The sequence below is a fragment of the Hyla sarda genome, chromosome 3, assembly GCF_029499605.1.
Source record: "Hyla sarda isolate aHylSar1 chromosome 3, aHylSar1.hap1, whole genome shotgun sequence".
In the NCBI taxonomy this organism is placed as follows: domain Eukaryota; kingdom Metazoa; phylum Chordata; class Amphibia; order Anura; family Hylidae; genus Hyla; species Hyla sarda.
The window spans coordinates 13,445,609-13,459,180 of NC_079191.1; the positions used below are offsets into that span (position 1 = coordinate 13,445,609).

Here is a 13,572-nt window from a genome sequence, read left to right on the forward strand (position 1 = left end):
TCAGCAGCTAATAAGTACTGTAAGGATTAAGATTTTTTAATAGAAGTCATTTACAAATCCATTTAATCCTTCCAGTACTTATTTGCTGCTGAATACTACAGAGGAAATTCTTTTCTTTTTGGAACACAGAGCTCTCTGCTGACATCACGAGCTCAGTGCTCTCTTCTGACATCTCTGTCCATTTTAAGAACTGTCCAGAGTAGGAGAAAATCCCCAAAGAAAACATATGCTGCTCTGGACAGTTCCTAAAATGGACAGAGGTGTCAGCAGAGAGCACTGTGCTCGTGATGTCAGCTGCGAGCACTGTGTTCCAATAAGAAAATAATTTCCTCTGTAGTATTCAGCAGCTAATAAGTACTGTAAGGATTAAGATTTTTTAATAGAAGTCATTTACAAATCCATTTAATCCTTCCAGTACTTATTTGCTGCTGAATACTACAGAGGAAATTCTTTTCTTTTTGGAACACAGAGCTCTCTGCTGACATAACGATTACAGTGCTCTCTGCTGACATCTCTGTCCATTTTAGGAACTGTCCAGAGAAGCATATGTTTGCTATGGGGATTTTCACCTACTCTGGACAGTTCCTCAAATGGACAGAGATGTCAGCAGAGAGCTCTGTGTTCCAAAAAGAAAAGGATTTCCTCTGTAGTATTCAGCAGCTAATAAGTACTGGAAGGATGAAGATTTCTTTTTATTTTTTTTAATAGAAGTCATTTACAAATCTGTTTAACTTTCTGGCACCAGTTGATTAAAAAACAAATAAAAATTTTTTCCACCGGAGTACCCCTTTAAAAGGTAAACTCAGCTCTGCTACACCTGAACCAGCCTAGCTATATGGTACAACTGTGTCTGACATTCTCATTATCCTTCTACCATCCGCACGTTCAGCTCTGCTATACCAGTGTCAGCCTTGCTATACAGCAGTGTTCTCCAACAGGTGACCCTTCCAAGCTGTTGCAAAACTACAACTCCCAGCATGTCCTGTATAGCTCAGCTCTGCTATTCCAGATTCATCCCTGCTATACAGCAGCGGGTGCCCTATCCGGCTGTTGTGAAACTACAACTCCCAGCATGCCCCGACGTCTCTATTGCGGTCTTCTAAAACCAGTGGCTTCTCGGCTGTGGCAAAACTACAACTCCCAGCATGTCCTTCAAGCTCTTGATCTGACCTTGCTCTACAACGGCATTCCCTAACCCAGTGTTTTGCCAAAGAGCGTGTCTTCAGCTGTTGCAAAACTACAACTCCCAGCATGCCCAGAGATACCTGAGCATGTTGGGAGTTGTAGTTTTGCAATGTGATACCGTAAAGCAGTGTTTCCCAACCAGGGTGCCTCCAGCTGTTGCAAAACTACAATTCCCAGCATTCCCTGACAGCCTTTGGCCATTTGGACATGCTGGGAGTTGTAGTTTTGCAATGTGATACTTTAAAGCAGTCTTTCCCAACCAGGGGGATTCCAGCTGTTGCAAAACTACAACTCCCAGCATGCCCAGGTATGGACCTCCAGCTGTTGCAAAACTACAACTCCCAGCATGCCCAGGTATGGACCTCCAGCTGTTCCAAAACTACAACTCCCAGCATGCCCAGGTATGGACCTCCAGCTGTTGCAAAACTACAATTCCCAGCATGCCCAGGTATGGACCTCCAGCTGTTGCAAAACTACAACTCCCAGCATGCCCAGGTATGGACCTCCAGCTGTTGCAAAACTACAACTCCCAGCATGCCCGGACAGCCTTCGGCTGTCCGGGCATTCTGGGAGTTGTAGTTTTGCAACAGCTGGAGTGAACACTATTCCAACCAGTGGCTCTCCAGTTGTGGCAAAACTACAACTCCCAGCATGCCCGGACAACCTACGGATGAGAGTGGGATATGTAGGTATATGTAGCAGAGTGGAATGTGTTGTTTTACATCCTAAGGCTGCGCCATATGATACGTTTTGTCCATGCAAAACCTTAGAACCCATGGTCTCTAAATTGTCAACCTCCAGCTGTTGCAAAACTACAACTCCCAGCATGCTGTAGTTTTGCAACATCTATTGGCATCAATCAGCTCTACTCACTCAGCTCTGCTACACCTGACAGACTCAGCTCTCATGTCACACATAGCTTCACTGAACCTGCCCAACATGTGTTCAGCTGTGCAGCCTGGCATCCCAAGGGTTAACCAAGGGATCCCTCCCTCCCCTCCTCCTGGCAGAGGGCTCCTCCTCCTCCTCCATCCATCCATCCATGGTCAGGTCTGCAGCTGCCTCATCTCGGCTGCGCCAGGAATTACAGCCCCATCAATTGTCTGAGGAGCCTGAGGAGTGGAGGAAGGAGCTGGAGCATCTACCTGCCTATAAAGTCACTGGAGGGGGGTGTGAATACTTATGGGACAGCTACCTGCCTATTAGGTCACCTGGAGGGGTTGTGTATCCTCAAGGAGCAGCTTTTCTTTTGGAAGGTCCCTTGGATTGGAGGCGAGAAGGTAAAAGTCTCATCTGCTCGGTCTATTACTGTCTAATCCGTATTGTGCTGCGGAGTAGCAGAGCTGAGTTTGCTCTGTGAGCTGAGATGTAGATGAGTTATGTTACATGGGACTTCTAGCATCGTAACAAATGTAGCAGAGGAGGAACCCATCTGACCAGACAGGACTAGGATGGATACAGCAGTGTTCATGTAACAGAGATGAGTATGTCATGTGAGCTGATGAGTGTGTAAGTGTATAGATGTAGCAGAGATGAGTGTGTAAGTGTATAGATGTAGCAGAGATGAGTATGTCATGTGAGCTGATGAGTGTGTAAGTGTATAGATGTAGCAGAGATGAGTGTGTATTGATGTAGCAGAGATGAGTGTGTATTGATGTAGCAGAGATGAGTGTGTACGTGCATTGATGTAGCAGAGATGAGTGTGTACGTGTATAGATGTAGCAGAGATGAGTGTGTACGTGTATAGATGTAGCAGAGATGAGTGTGTATGTGTATAGATGTAGCAGAGATGAGTGTGTATGTGTATAGATGTAGCAGAGATGAGTGTGTGTGTATAGATTAGCAGAGATGAGTGTGTATGTGTATAGATGTAGCAGAGATGAGTGTGTATGTGTATAGATGTAGCAGAGATGAGTGTGTGTATAGATGTAGCAGAGATGAGTGTGTGTATAGATGTAGCAGAGATGAGTGTGTACGTGTATAGATGTAGCAGAGATGAGTGTGTGTATAGATGTAGCAGAGATGAGTGTGTGTATAGATGTAGCAGAGATGAGTGTGTATGTGTATGTGTATAGATGTAGCAGAGATGAGTGTGTATGTGTATAGATGTAGCAGAGATGAGTGTGTATGTGTATAGATGTAGCAGAGATGAGTGTGTATGTGTATAGATGTAGCAGAGATGAGTGTGTATGTGTATAGATGTAGCAGAGATGAGTGTGTGTATAGATGTAGCAGAGATGAGTGTGTACGTGTATAGATGTAGCAGTGATGAGTGTGTACGTGTATAGATGTAGCAGAGTTGAGTGTGTCATGTGAGCTGATAAATCTGTAAATGTATTGATGTAGCAGAGATGAAGCTGTTTTAGTTATTCTATATGCTGTAGTGAATAGTTCTCCAAATTATGGACCTCCAGCTGTTGCAAAACTACAACTCCCAGCATGCCTGGACAGCCTACGGCTGTCCGGGCATGCTGGGAGTTGTAGTTTTGCAACAGCTGGAGGTAGACAGTTTAAAGACCGAGGGTTCTATGGTTTTGCATGGACAAAACGTATTATACGGGCGCAGCCTTAGAATGGAAGACAACACGTTCCACTCTGCTACATATACCTACATCCCCACTTTTATCTCTGATGTAGCAGATGTGAGTTTGTCCGATGTAGAAGCAAAGCGTTACGTGACGTTTAGCCGGGGATGTAAAAATATGGACCTCAAGCTATTGCAAAACTACAACTCCCAGAATGTACAAATGTAGCAGGGGATGAGTCCATCTGACCAGACAGGACTAGGATGGATACAGCAGTGTTCATGTAGCAGAGTTGAGTATGTCATGTGAGCTGATGAGTGTGTACGTGTATAGATGTAGCAGTGTTGAGTGTGTACGTGTATAGATGTAGCAGAGATGAAGCGGTTTCAGTCATTACTGTATGCTGTAGTGAATAGTTCTCCAAATTATGGACCTCCAGCTGTTTCAAAACTACAACTCCCAGCATGCCCGGACAGCCTACGGCTGTCCGGGCATGCTGGGAGTTGTAGTTTTGCAACAGCTGGAGGGTGACAATTTAGAGACCTTTTGTTTTATGGTTTTGCATGGACAAAACGTATTGTACAGTACAGCCTTAGGGTGCAAATCAAGAGGAATTCACGCTGAAAAATGCGTAATTGCGCGCGGAAATGGGGGAGAAAGAAGTGAAGGGTTTTTCAGCCATTTCCGCGCAAATTCCACGCAAAAACGATGTCGGGCAGAATTTTTTTTTTAACCATTGACTTCTATTGATTTCTGCTCGCGGATTCCGCTTGAAGAATAAACATGTTCTTTCTTTAAGCGGAAAGGAATTCAGCGTCGGAATTCCGCTAGCAGAATTTCCGCAGTGTGAACAGGACAGCGGAAATAACATTAAAGTCAATGGGCAGAGGAGATGGGAATTAATATGGAGCGGAGAATTCAAGAGGAATTAGGCTGGGATCACACTACGTTTTTGCCATACTGTGTTCAATCCGTTTTTCTAAAGAAAACCGTATGGCAAAAAAAACGGATGGAACAGTATGGAAAAAAGTAAACCGTATGCGTTTTTAAACAGTATACCGTTTTTAAAAGTGCATACAGTTCCGTCAGTTTTTATAGAAAAAAAACCCATACGTTTTTGAAAATGTTGTCCATTTTTAATGGGAGGGGTCTTGGGTGGGGACTTTAGGATTCAAATGAGCATGTGCAAAGTAAAAACCGTATAAGTTTTTCCCGTATGGAACCGTATACATGTGCGTTTCCCATTGACGTCCATGTTAAAAAAAACGTATGCGGTTGCAGTACGGTTGGATGTGGTTGACCACGATTTTGTCTCTGGTTTAAAAACCGTACTGCAACCGCATACATTTTTTTTTAACATGGACGTCAATGGGAAACGCACATGTATACGGTTCCATACGGGAAAAACTTATACGGTTTTTACTTTGCACATGCGCATTTGAATCCTAAAGTCCCCACCCAAGACCCCTCCCATTAAAAATGGACAAAATTTTCAAAAACGTATGGTTTTTTTTTCTATAAAAACTGACGGAACTGTATGCACTTTTAAAAACAGTATACTGTTTAAAAAACGCATACGGTTTACTTTTTCCCATACTGTTCCATCAGTTTTTTTTGCCATACGGTTTTCTTTAGAAAAACGGATTGAAAACAGTATGGCAAAAACGTGGTGTGAACCCAGCCTTACTCTGGTAAATTCCTCTTGAATTACTCAGTGTGAACGCACCCTTAGAATGTAAAACAACATGTTCAACTCTGCTACATATACCCAGCTCTCATCTCTGATGTAGCAGATGTGAATTGGTCCGATGTAGCAGCAAAGCCTTATGTGATGGGAGTCCACTGGACCGACCAGATATGGTTATACAAGATGCAGCAGGGAATATGTAGCAGAGTTGGTTCAGTAAAGGAGTAGTCTGCTGAATATAGCCGAGCCTATTCGTCACTTACATCACGTCAGTCAGAGTAGCAGAGCTGAGTTGGACAGTTTAAGTTGAGATGTAGGCACAGATGAGTATGTTAGATGCTGCAGATGTGACTTTAGCATTGTAACAAGTCCATCTGACCTACCTACTAGACACAGAAGTGTTGATTATGTCATGTGAGCTTACGTCAGATGTAGCAGAGATGAATCAGTTTAAAGGGGTATTCCAGGAAAAAAAACTTTTATTTATTTATTTATTTTTTAGATCAACTGGCTCCAGAAAGTTAAACAGATTTGTAAATGACTTCTATTAAAAAATCTTAATCCTTCCAATAATTATCAGCTGCTGAAGTTGAGTTGTTCTTTTCTGTCTGACAACAGTGCTCTCTGCTGACATCTCTGCTCGTCTCAGGAACTGCACAGAGTAGAAGAGGTTTGCTATGGGGATTTGCTTTTACTCTGGACAGTTCCCGAGACAGGTGTCATCAGAGAGGACTTAGACAGAAAAGAACAACTCAACTTCAGGCACCTTGGTTAGGAAACACTCGTCTATATTATCAAGAATGCAAATTATTATTATTATTATCTTATATTATTATTATTTTTATTATATTATTTTATGTTTTCTTATTATTATCATTATTATTTTTATTATTATCTTGTATTGTTATTATTATTTTTATTATATTTTTTATTATTATTACGGTATAATTTTTTCTTATTATCATTATTATTTTTATTATCATTATTATCATTTTTATTAGTATTACCTTTTATCATCATTCTTATTTTTTGCTTTATTTTATTTTGTTACATAACAACAATAGTAGTAGTAATAATCATAATAATAATAATAAAAAATATGAATGATAATAATAAAAGATGATGATAATGATAATAATAATAATAATATAAAAAAGAATGCTAATAATAAAAAATAATAAAATAATAATAACAACAACAATATAATAATAATTAATAATATTCAATATGTATTTTAAAATTAATAATAATTAATAATAATAATTAGAGATGAGCGAACTTACAGTGAATTTGATTTGTCACGAACTTCTCGGCTCAGCAGTTGATGGCTTTATCCTGCATAAGGCTGGGTTCACACTACGTTTTGTCCCATACGGGAGCGCATACGGCAGGAGGGAGCTAAAAGCTCGCGCTCCCGTATGTAACCGTATGCGCTCCCGTATGTCATTCACTTCAATGAGCCGACCGGAGTGAAACGTTCGGTCCGGTCGGCTCATTTTTGCGCCGTATGCGCTTTTACAACCGGACCTAAAACCGTGGTTGACCACAGTTTTAGGTCCGGTTGTAAAAGCGCATACGGCGCAAAAAAGAGCCGACCGGACCGAACGTTTCACTCCGGTCGGCTCATTGAAGTGAATGGCATACGGGAGCGCATACGGTAACATACGGGAGCGCGAGCTTTTAGCTCCCTCCTGCCGTATGCGCTCCCGTATGGGGGAAAACGTAGTGTGGACCCAGCCTTAATTAGTTCAGCTTTCAGGTGCTCCGGTGGCTGGAGACTCTTTCCTAGGACTGTATCCACCTTTTCCAGCCGATCAGAGCACCGGAAAGCTGAACTAATTTATGCAGGATAAGTCATAAACTGCCGAGCCGAGAAGTTCGTGACGAATTAAATTTACTGTAAGTTCGCTCATCTCTAATAATAATATCAGCCTCCATATATTGTTCTTTATCAACAACAATGATATAATAATAATTAATAATAATATTTAATATTTAATTTATTAATAATAATTAACAATACAATAATGATAATATCAGCCACCATATCTTGTTCTTTAACAACAACAACATAATAATAATAACAATAATAATTATAATAATAATAATATTTAATATTTAATAATAATTAACAATACTATTTAATAATTAATAATAATTAACAATATAATAATAATATCGCCTCCATATACTGCTCTTTATCTATATTTTCTCCTTTCGGGACCCTGCACCTATTTCACAACCTTCCATCCAGTCCCCACATAGACACAGATGTAGCAGAGCTGGATTCAAACATCTGCGTTGCTTTTTCTGCAGTCCTATGTAAAAACCATCTTCAGGACTTGGCAAATGACCAAACCGGCTCTGCTACATCTTCTATACTGATTGCTTTCTTTTGTTGATGCAAAACTGCCACTCCTAGTCTAAGGCTGTCCGGGCATGCTGAGAGTTGTAGTTTTACAACAACTGGTTATTTCGGAGTAGCAGAGCTGAGTTTGCTAATTTGAGTTAAAATGTAGTCACTGCTGAGTATGTTAGATGCTCCAGATGGGACTTCATCATTGTAACATATGTAGCGGGGGATGAACCCATCTGACCAGATAGGACTGGAATAGATCCAGCACGGTTGATGTAGCAGAGGTGAGTATGTCATGTGATCTGTGAAGGCTTCTAGCGAAGCTGATGTCAGCAGAGACCAATCAGCTTCACTCATTCTATGTTATGCTCTAGCGCAGTGGTCTCCAATGCTGGGAGTTGTAGTTTAGCAATAGTTAAAGGGGTACTCCGGTGGAATTTTTTTTTTTTTTTTTTTTTAATCAACTGGTGCCAGAAAGTTAAACAGATTTGTAAATTACTTCTATTAAAAAAATCTTTACCCTTACAGTACTTTTTAGCAGCTGTATGCTACAGAGGAAATTCTTTTCTTTTTGAATTTCTTTTTTGTCTTGTCCACAGTGCTCTCTGCTGACACCTGATGCCCGTATCAGGAACTGTCCAGAGCAGGAGAAAATCCCCATAGCAAACCTATGCTGCTCTGGACAGTAGGTGTCAGCAGAGAGCACTGTGGACAAGAGAAAAAAGAAATTCAAAAAGAAAAGAATTTCCTCTGTAGCATACAGCTGCTAAAAAGTACTGGAAGGATTAAGATTTTTTTAATAGAAGTAATTTACAAATCTGTTTAACTTTCTGGCACCAGTTGATTTTTAAAAAAAAAAGTTTTCCACCGGAGTACCCCTTTAAAGAGCTTTTCTGTTTGAAGAACATGGCAAAAGAGCTGTCCGGGCATGCTGGGAGTTGTAGTTTTGCAACAGCTGGAGGCCCCTTGGTTGGAAAACAAGGGTCTATATTATGAATAATAATAATAACAACACTAATTATTACTATTATTATTAGTAGTAGTAGTACAGTATTATTATTATTAGTACAGTATTATTATTATTATTATTATTAGTACAGTATTATTATTAGTAGAGTATTATTAGTATTAGTATTAGTAGTACAGTATTATTATTATTATTATTATTAGTACAGTATTATTATTATTAGTAGTAGTAGTACAGTATTATTATTATTAGTACAGTATTATTATTATTAGTACAGTATTATTAGTATTATTATTAGTAGTACAGTATTATTATTATTATTATTAGTACAGTATTATTAGTAGTAGTAGTACAGTATTATTATTAGTAGTAGTAGTACAGTATTATTATTATTAGTACAGTATTATTATTATTAGTATTATTATTAGTAGTACAGTATTATTATTATTATTATTAGTACAGTATTATTATTAGTAGTACAGTATTATTAGTAGTAGTAGTACAGTATTATTATTATTAGTAGTACAGTATTATTATTATTAGTAGTACAGTATTATTAGTACAGTATTATTATTATTAGTACAGTATTATTAGTATTATTATTAGTAGTACAGTATTATTAGTATTATTATTAGTAGTACAGTATTATTATTATTATTATTATTAGTACAGTATTATTATTATTATTATTATTAGTACAGTATTATTATTAGTAGTACAGTATTATTAGTAGTAGTAGTACAGTATTATTATTAGTAGTAGTACAGTATTATTAGTAGTAGTAGTACAGTATTATTATTATTAGTACAGTATTATTATTATTATTATTATTAGTACAGTATTATTAGTAGTACAGTATTATTATTATTATTATTAGTAGTACAGTATTATTATTATTATTAGTACAGTATTATTAGTACAGTATTATTAGTACAGTATTATTATTATTATTATTATTATTAGTAGTACAGTATTATTATTATTAGTACAGTATTATTATTAGTACAGTATTATTATTATTATTATTAGTACAGTATTATTAGTACAGTATTATTAGTACAGTATTATTATTATTATTAGTACAGTATTATTATTATTAGTACAGTATTATTATTAGTACAGTATTATTAGTACAGTATTATTATTATTAGTACAGTATTATTAGTATTATTATTAGTAGTACAGTATTATTAGTATTATTATTAGTAGTACAGTATTATTATTAGTACAGTATTATTATTATTTTTAGTACAGTATTATTATTATTAGTAGTAGTAGTACAGTATTATTATTATTAGTACAGTATTATTATTATTATTATTATTAGTACAGTATTATTATTAGTAGTACAGTATTATTAGTAGTAGTAGTACAGTATTATTATTAGTAGTAGTACAGTATTATTAGTAGTAGTAGTACAGTATTATTATTATTAGTACAGTATTATTATTATTATTATTATTAGTACAGTATTATTAGTAGTACAGTATTATTATTATTATTATTAGTAGTACAGTATTATTATTATTATTAGTACAGTATTATTAGTACAGTATTATTAGTACAGTATTATTATTATTATTATTATTAGTAGTAGTACAGTATTATTATTATTAGTACAGTATTATTATTAGTACAGTATTATTATTATTATTATTAGTACAGTATTATTAGTACAGTATTATTAGTACAGTATTATTATTATTATTAGTACAGTATTATTATTATTAGTACAGTATTATTATTAGTACAGTATTATTAGTACAGTATTATTATTATTAGTACAGTATTATTAGTATTATTATTAGTAGTACAGTATTATTAGTATTATTATTAGTAGTACAGTATTATTATTAGTACAGTATTATTATTATTTTTAGTACAGTATTATTATTATTAGTAGTAGTACAGTATTATTATTATTAGTACAGTATTATTAATATTTTTAGTACAGTATTATTATTATTAGTACAGTATTATTAGTACAGTATTATTATTATTATTATTAGTAGTACAGTATTATTATTATTATTATTATTATTAGTACAGTATTATTATTATTATATTTTTGTATTTGTATTTTATAGTATTATTATTATCAATATTGATAATAATAATAAAATAATAATAATATTGTTACATAATAGCAACAACAATAATAATAATCAAAAAAATTACTGGGAGTTGTAGTTCTGCAACAACTAGGGTAAAGATCTTGTTGGAGAACGCTTCTGTATAGCCAGGATGAATACGATGTAGCTGAGCTGGGCTTTGCAGGGCATGCTGGGAGTTGTAGTTTTGCAATAGCTGAAGAGCCTCTGGTAACGAACACTGCATTAGAGCTGTCAGGGCATGCTGGGAGTTGTAGTTTTGCAATAGCTGAAGAGCCTCTGGTAACGAACACTGCATTAGAGCTGTCAGGGCATGCTGGGAGTTGTAGTTTTGGATCAGCTGGAGAACCAGAGGTTGGATAATACTGCTGTGTGTGTGTGTATCTATTCTGCTGTTGCAAAACTACAACTCCCAGCATGCCCTGACAGCCTTCGGCTGTCAGGGCATGTTGGGAGTTGTAGTTTTGCAACAGCTGGGGAGCCACAGATTGTAGAACAGTGGTATATAGAATATACATATTCAGGGGCCCGTCTAATCCGCGCTCCGTTCTCTCTTCCAGGGCATCTCCTGGAGAATGTAAAGGGATCCCAGGGGCCCCTCCAGCACTCAGCACAGCGGACAGCTCCCCAACCCCCGCTAATGGACCCGCCACTGCCTGCCCCTGTATAAGAGCATCATGATAGCGCCCCCCAGAGATCACTGTCTATAAGGAAGAAGCGACGTCAGCTCATCCGACGACAGCATGGGCCCCGGGAGTCTGGCAGCGGCTCTGTGCTACATCATGTCCTGCGCCCTGACAGGTAAGAGGAGGCTTTGTATTATAGGAGTGTAAAGGTGTCTTGGTGCACGAGGGAGGGCGGCGGTGACTGTGGGGGTGCTGTCGGTCTGTTCACTACATTACACGGCTGCGGAGAACTTCATACATTATATTATATTGTTGTTACACAAATGGGGAGAGGGGGCAAAAAACTGTGACCCTCTCCTAATACTGAGGATGATGGTGCAAAGACTATATCCACCTGGTGCAAAGATGACATCCACCTGGTGCAAAGACTATATACACCTGGTGCAAAGACTATATACACCTGGTGCAAAGACTATATACACCTGGTGCAAAGACTATATACACCTGGTGCAAAGACTATATACACCTGGTGCAAAGACTATATACACCTGGTGCAAAGACTATATACACCTGGTGCAAAGACTATATACACCTGGTGCAAAGACTATATACACCTGGTGCAAAGACTATATACACCTGGTGCAAAGACTATATACACCTGGTGCAAAGACTATATACACCTGGTGCAAAGACTATATACACCTGGTGCAAAGACTATATACAACTGGTGCAAAGACTATATACACCTGGTGCAAAGACTATATACACCTGGTGCAAAGACTATATACACCTGGTGCAAAGACTATATCCACCTGGTGCAAAGACTATATACACCTGGTGCAAAGACTACATCCACCTGGTGCAAAGACTATATACACCTGGTGCAAAGACGACATCCAACTTGTGCAAAGACTATATACACCTGGTGCAAAGACTATATACACCTGGTGCAAAGACTATATACACCTGGTGCAAAGACTATATACACCTGGTGCAAAGACTATATACACCTGGTGCAAAGACTATATACACCTGGTGCAAAGACTATATACAGCTGGTGCAAAGACTATATACACCTGGTGCAAAGACTATATCCACCTGGTGCAAAGACGACAGCCACCAGAATGCTACACAGCAAAGCAAATGATGCACACAAAAGAGGCAGCAGGGGGCAGCAGTGAGGTGGAAGGTCAGCTTTGGGGACCACCTGGAAATCAATGTATCAATCAGCAGGTAGAACCCCATCCTATGTATAGGGAATAAGGGTTTATTCCACTCCCGATATAAATGCAGATTTCCCTTTGTCATCGCTCCTCAGAATATTTTGGGTGAAAGTTTCACGAAGTCGGTGACAGGTGAATCCAAAAATGCAAAAAATCCTTTTGATATACAAATTTCCGAGGTGGCGGATGGTACATAAAAGAACGAAGGCATAAATAATGTATAAAGATAATCAGCGCCGCATTATAATACTCACCTGATAGTGACTGTAATGCACTGTTTTCCAACCAAGGTGTCTCCAGCTGTTGCCTTCGGCTGTCCGGGCATGCTGGGAGTTGTAGTTTTGCAACACTGGTTGGGAAACACTGCTCTAGAGAGAAGGGTATAGAATAGAGACTTCCACCTTAGCCCTTCTAGAAGCTTCTACATAGAAGCTAGCTGGGGAGCATATCATGTGACCAATGATTCACTCATCTAATACAAAATATGCAAATGCTTAACCCTTACATGTCTGTGGTATCTGCCTAATATTGTGTAGGTTCTACAGCTCCGACCTATCAAGGCCCAGACCCCATAGTCATGTGATGTATCTGTGCATGATGAGTGATGTATCTGCTTATGATGAATGATGTATCTGTGTATGATGAATGATGTATCCATGTATGAGAATCTGTCAGTAGATTGGGGGAAAACTACAGAACAATACATCAGTAGAGTAGATATTACAGAAGTGTTTTGCAAACAGTGTGTCTCCAGCTGTTTCAAAACTGTTTAAATCCCCACCTTGTAACAAAAGATAGTTTTAAGGTCCTTATGTGGATTTATTTTGTACTTGTTTGTTATCAGCTCCAAACCCTCTGAGTAGACATAGATATATAAAAAAAAATTAAATAA

The 13,572-nt window shown here is 37.8% G+C and overlaps 1 protein-coding gene across 2 annotated transcripts in view; it reads left to right on the forward strand.

The window, feature by feature from the left end:
* Positions 1-2,255: 2,255 nt before the first annotated feature.
* Positions 2,256-13,572, forward strand: part of CHRNA2 (cholinergic receptor nicotinic alpha 2 subunit) — a 93,871-nt gene continuing 82,554 nt past the window's right edge. The window contains exons 1-2 of one of the 2 annotated variants that reach the window (XM_056563769.1): positions 2,256-2,465; positions 11,392-11,632. In XM_056563769.1, the coding sequence (XP_056419744.1) occupies positions 11,575-11,632 (58 nt within the window). In that variant the 5' untranslated portion in view covers positions 2,256-2,465; positions 11,392-11,574. The remainder of the gene's footprint in view (positions 2,466-11,391; positions 11,633-13,572) is intronic. The other variant, XM_056563767.1, reaches the window with a different exon arrangement.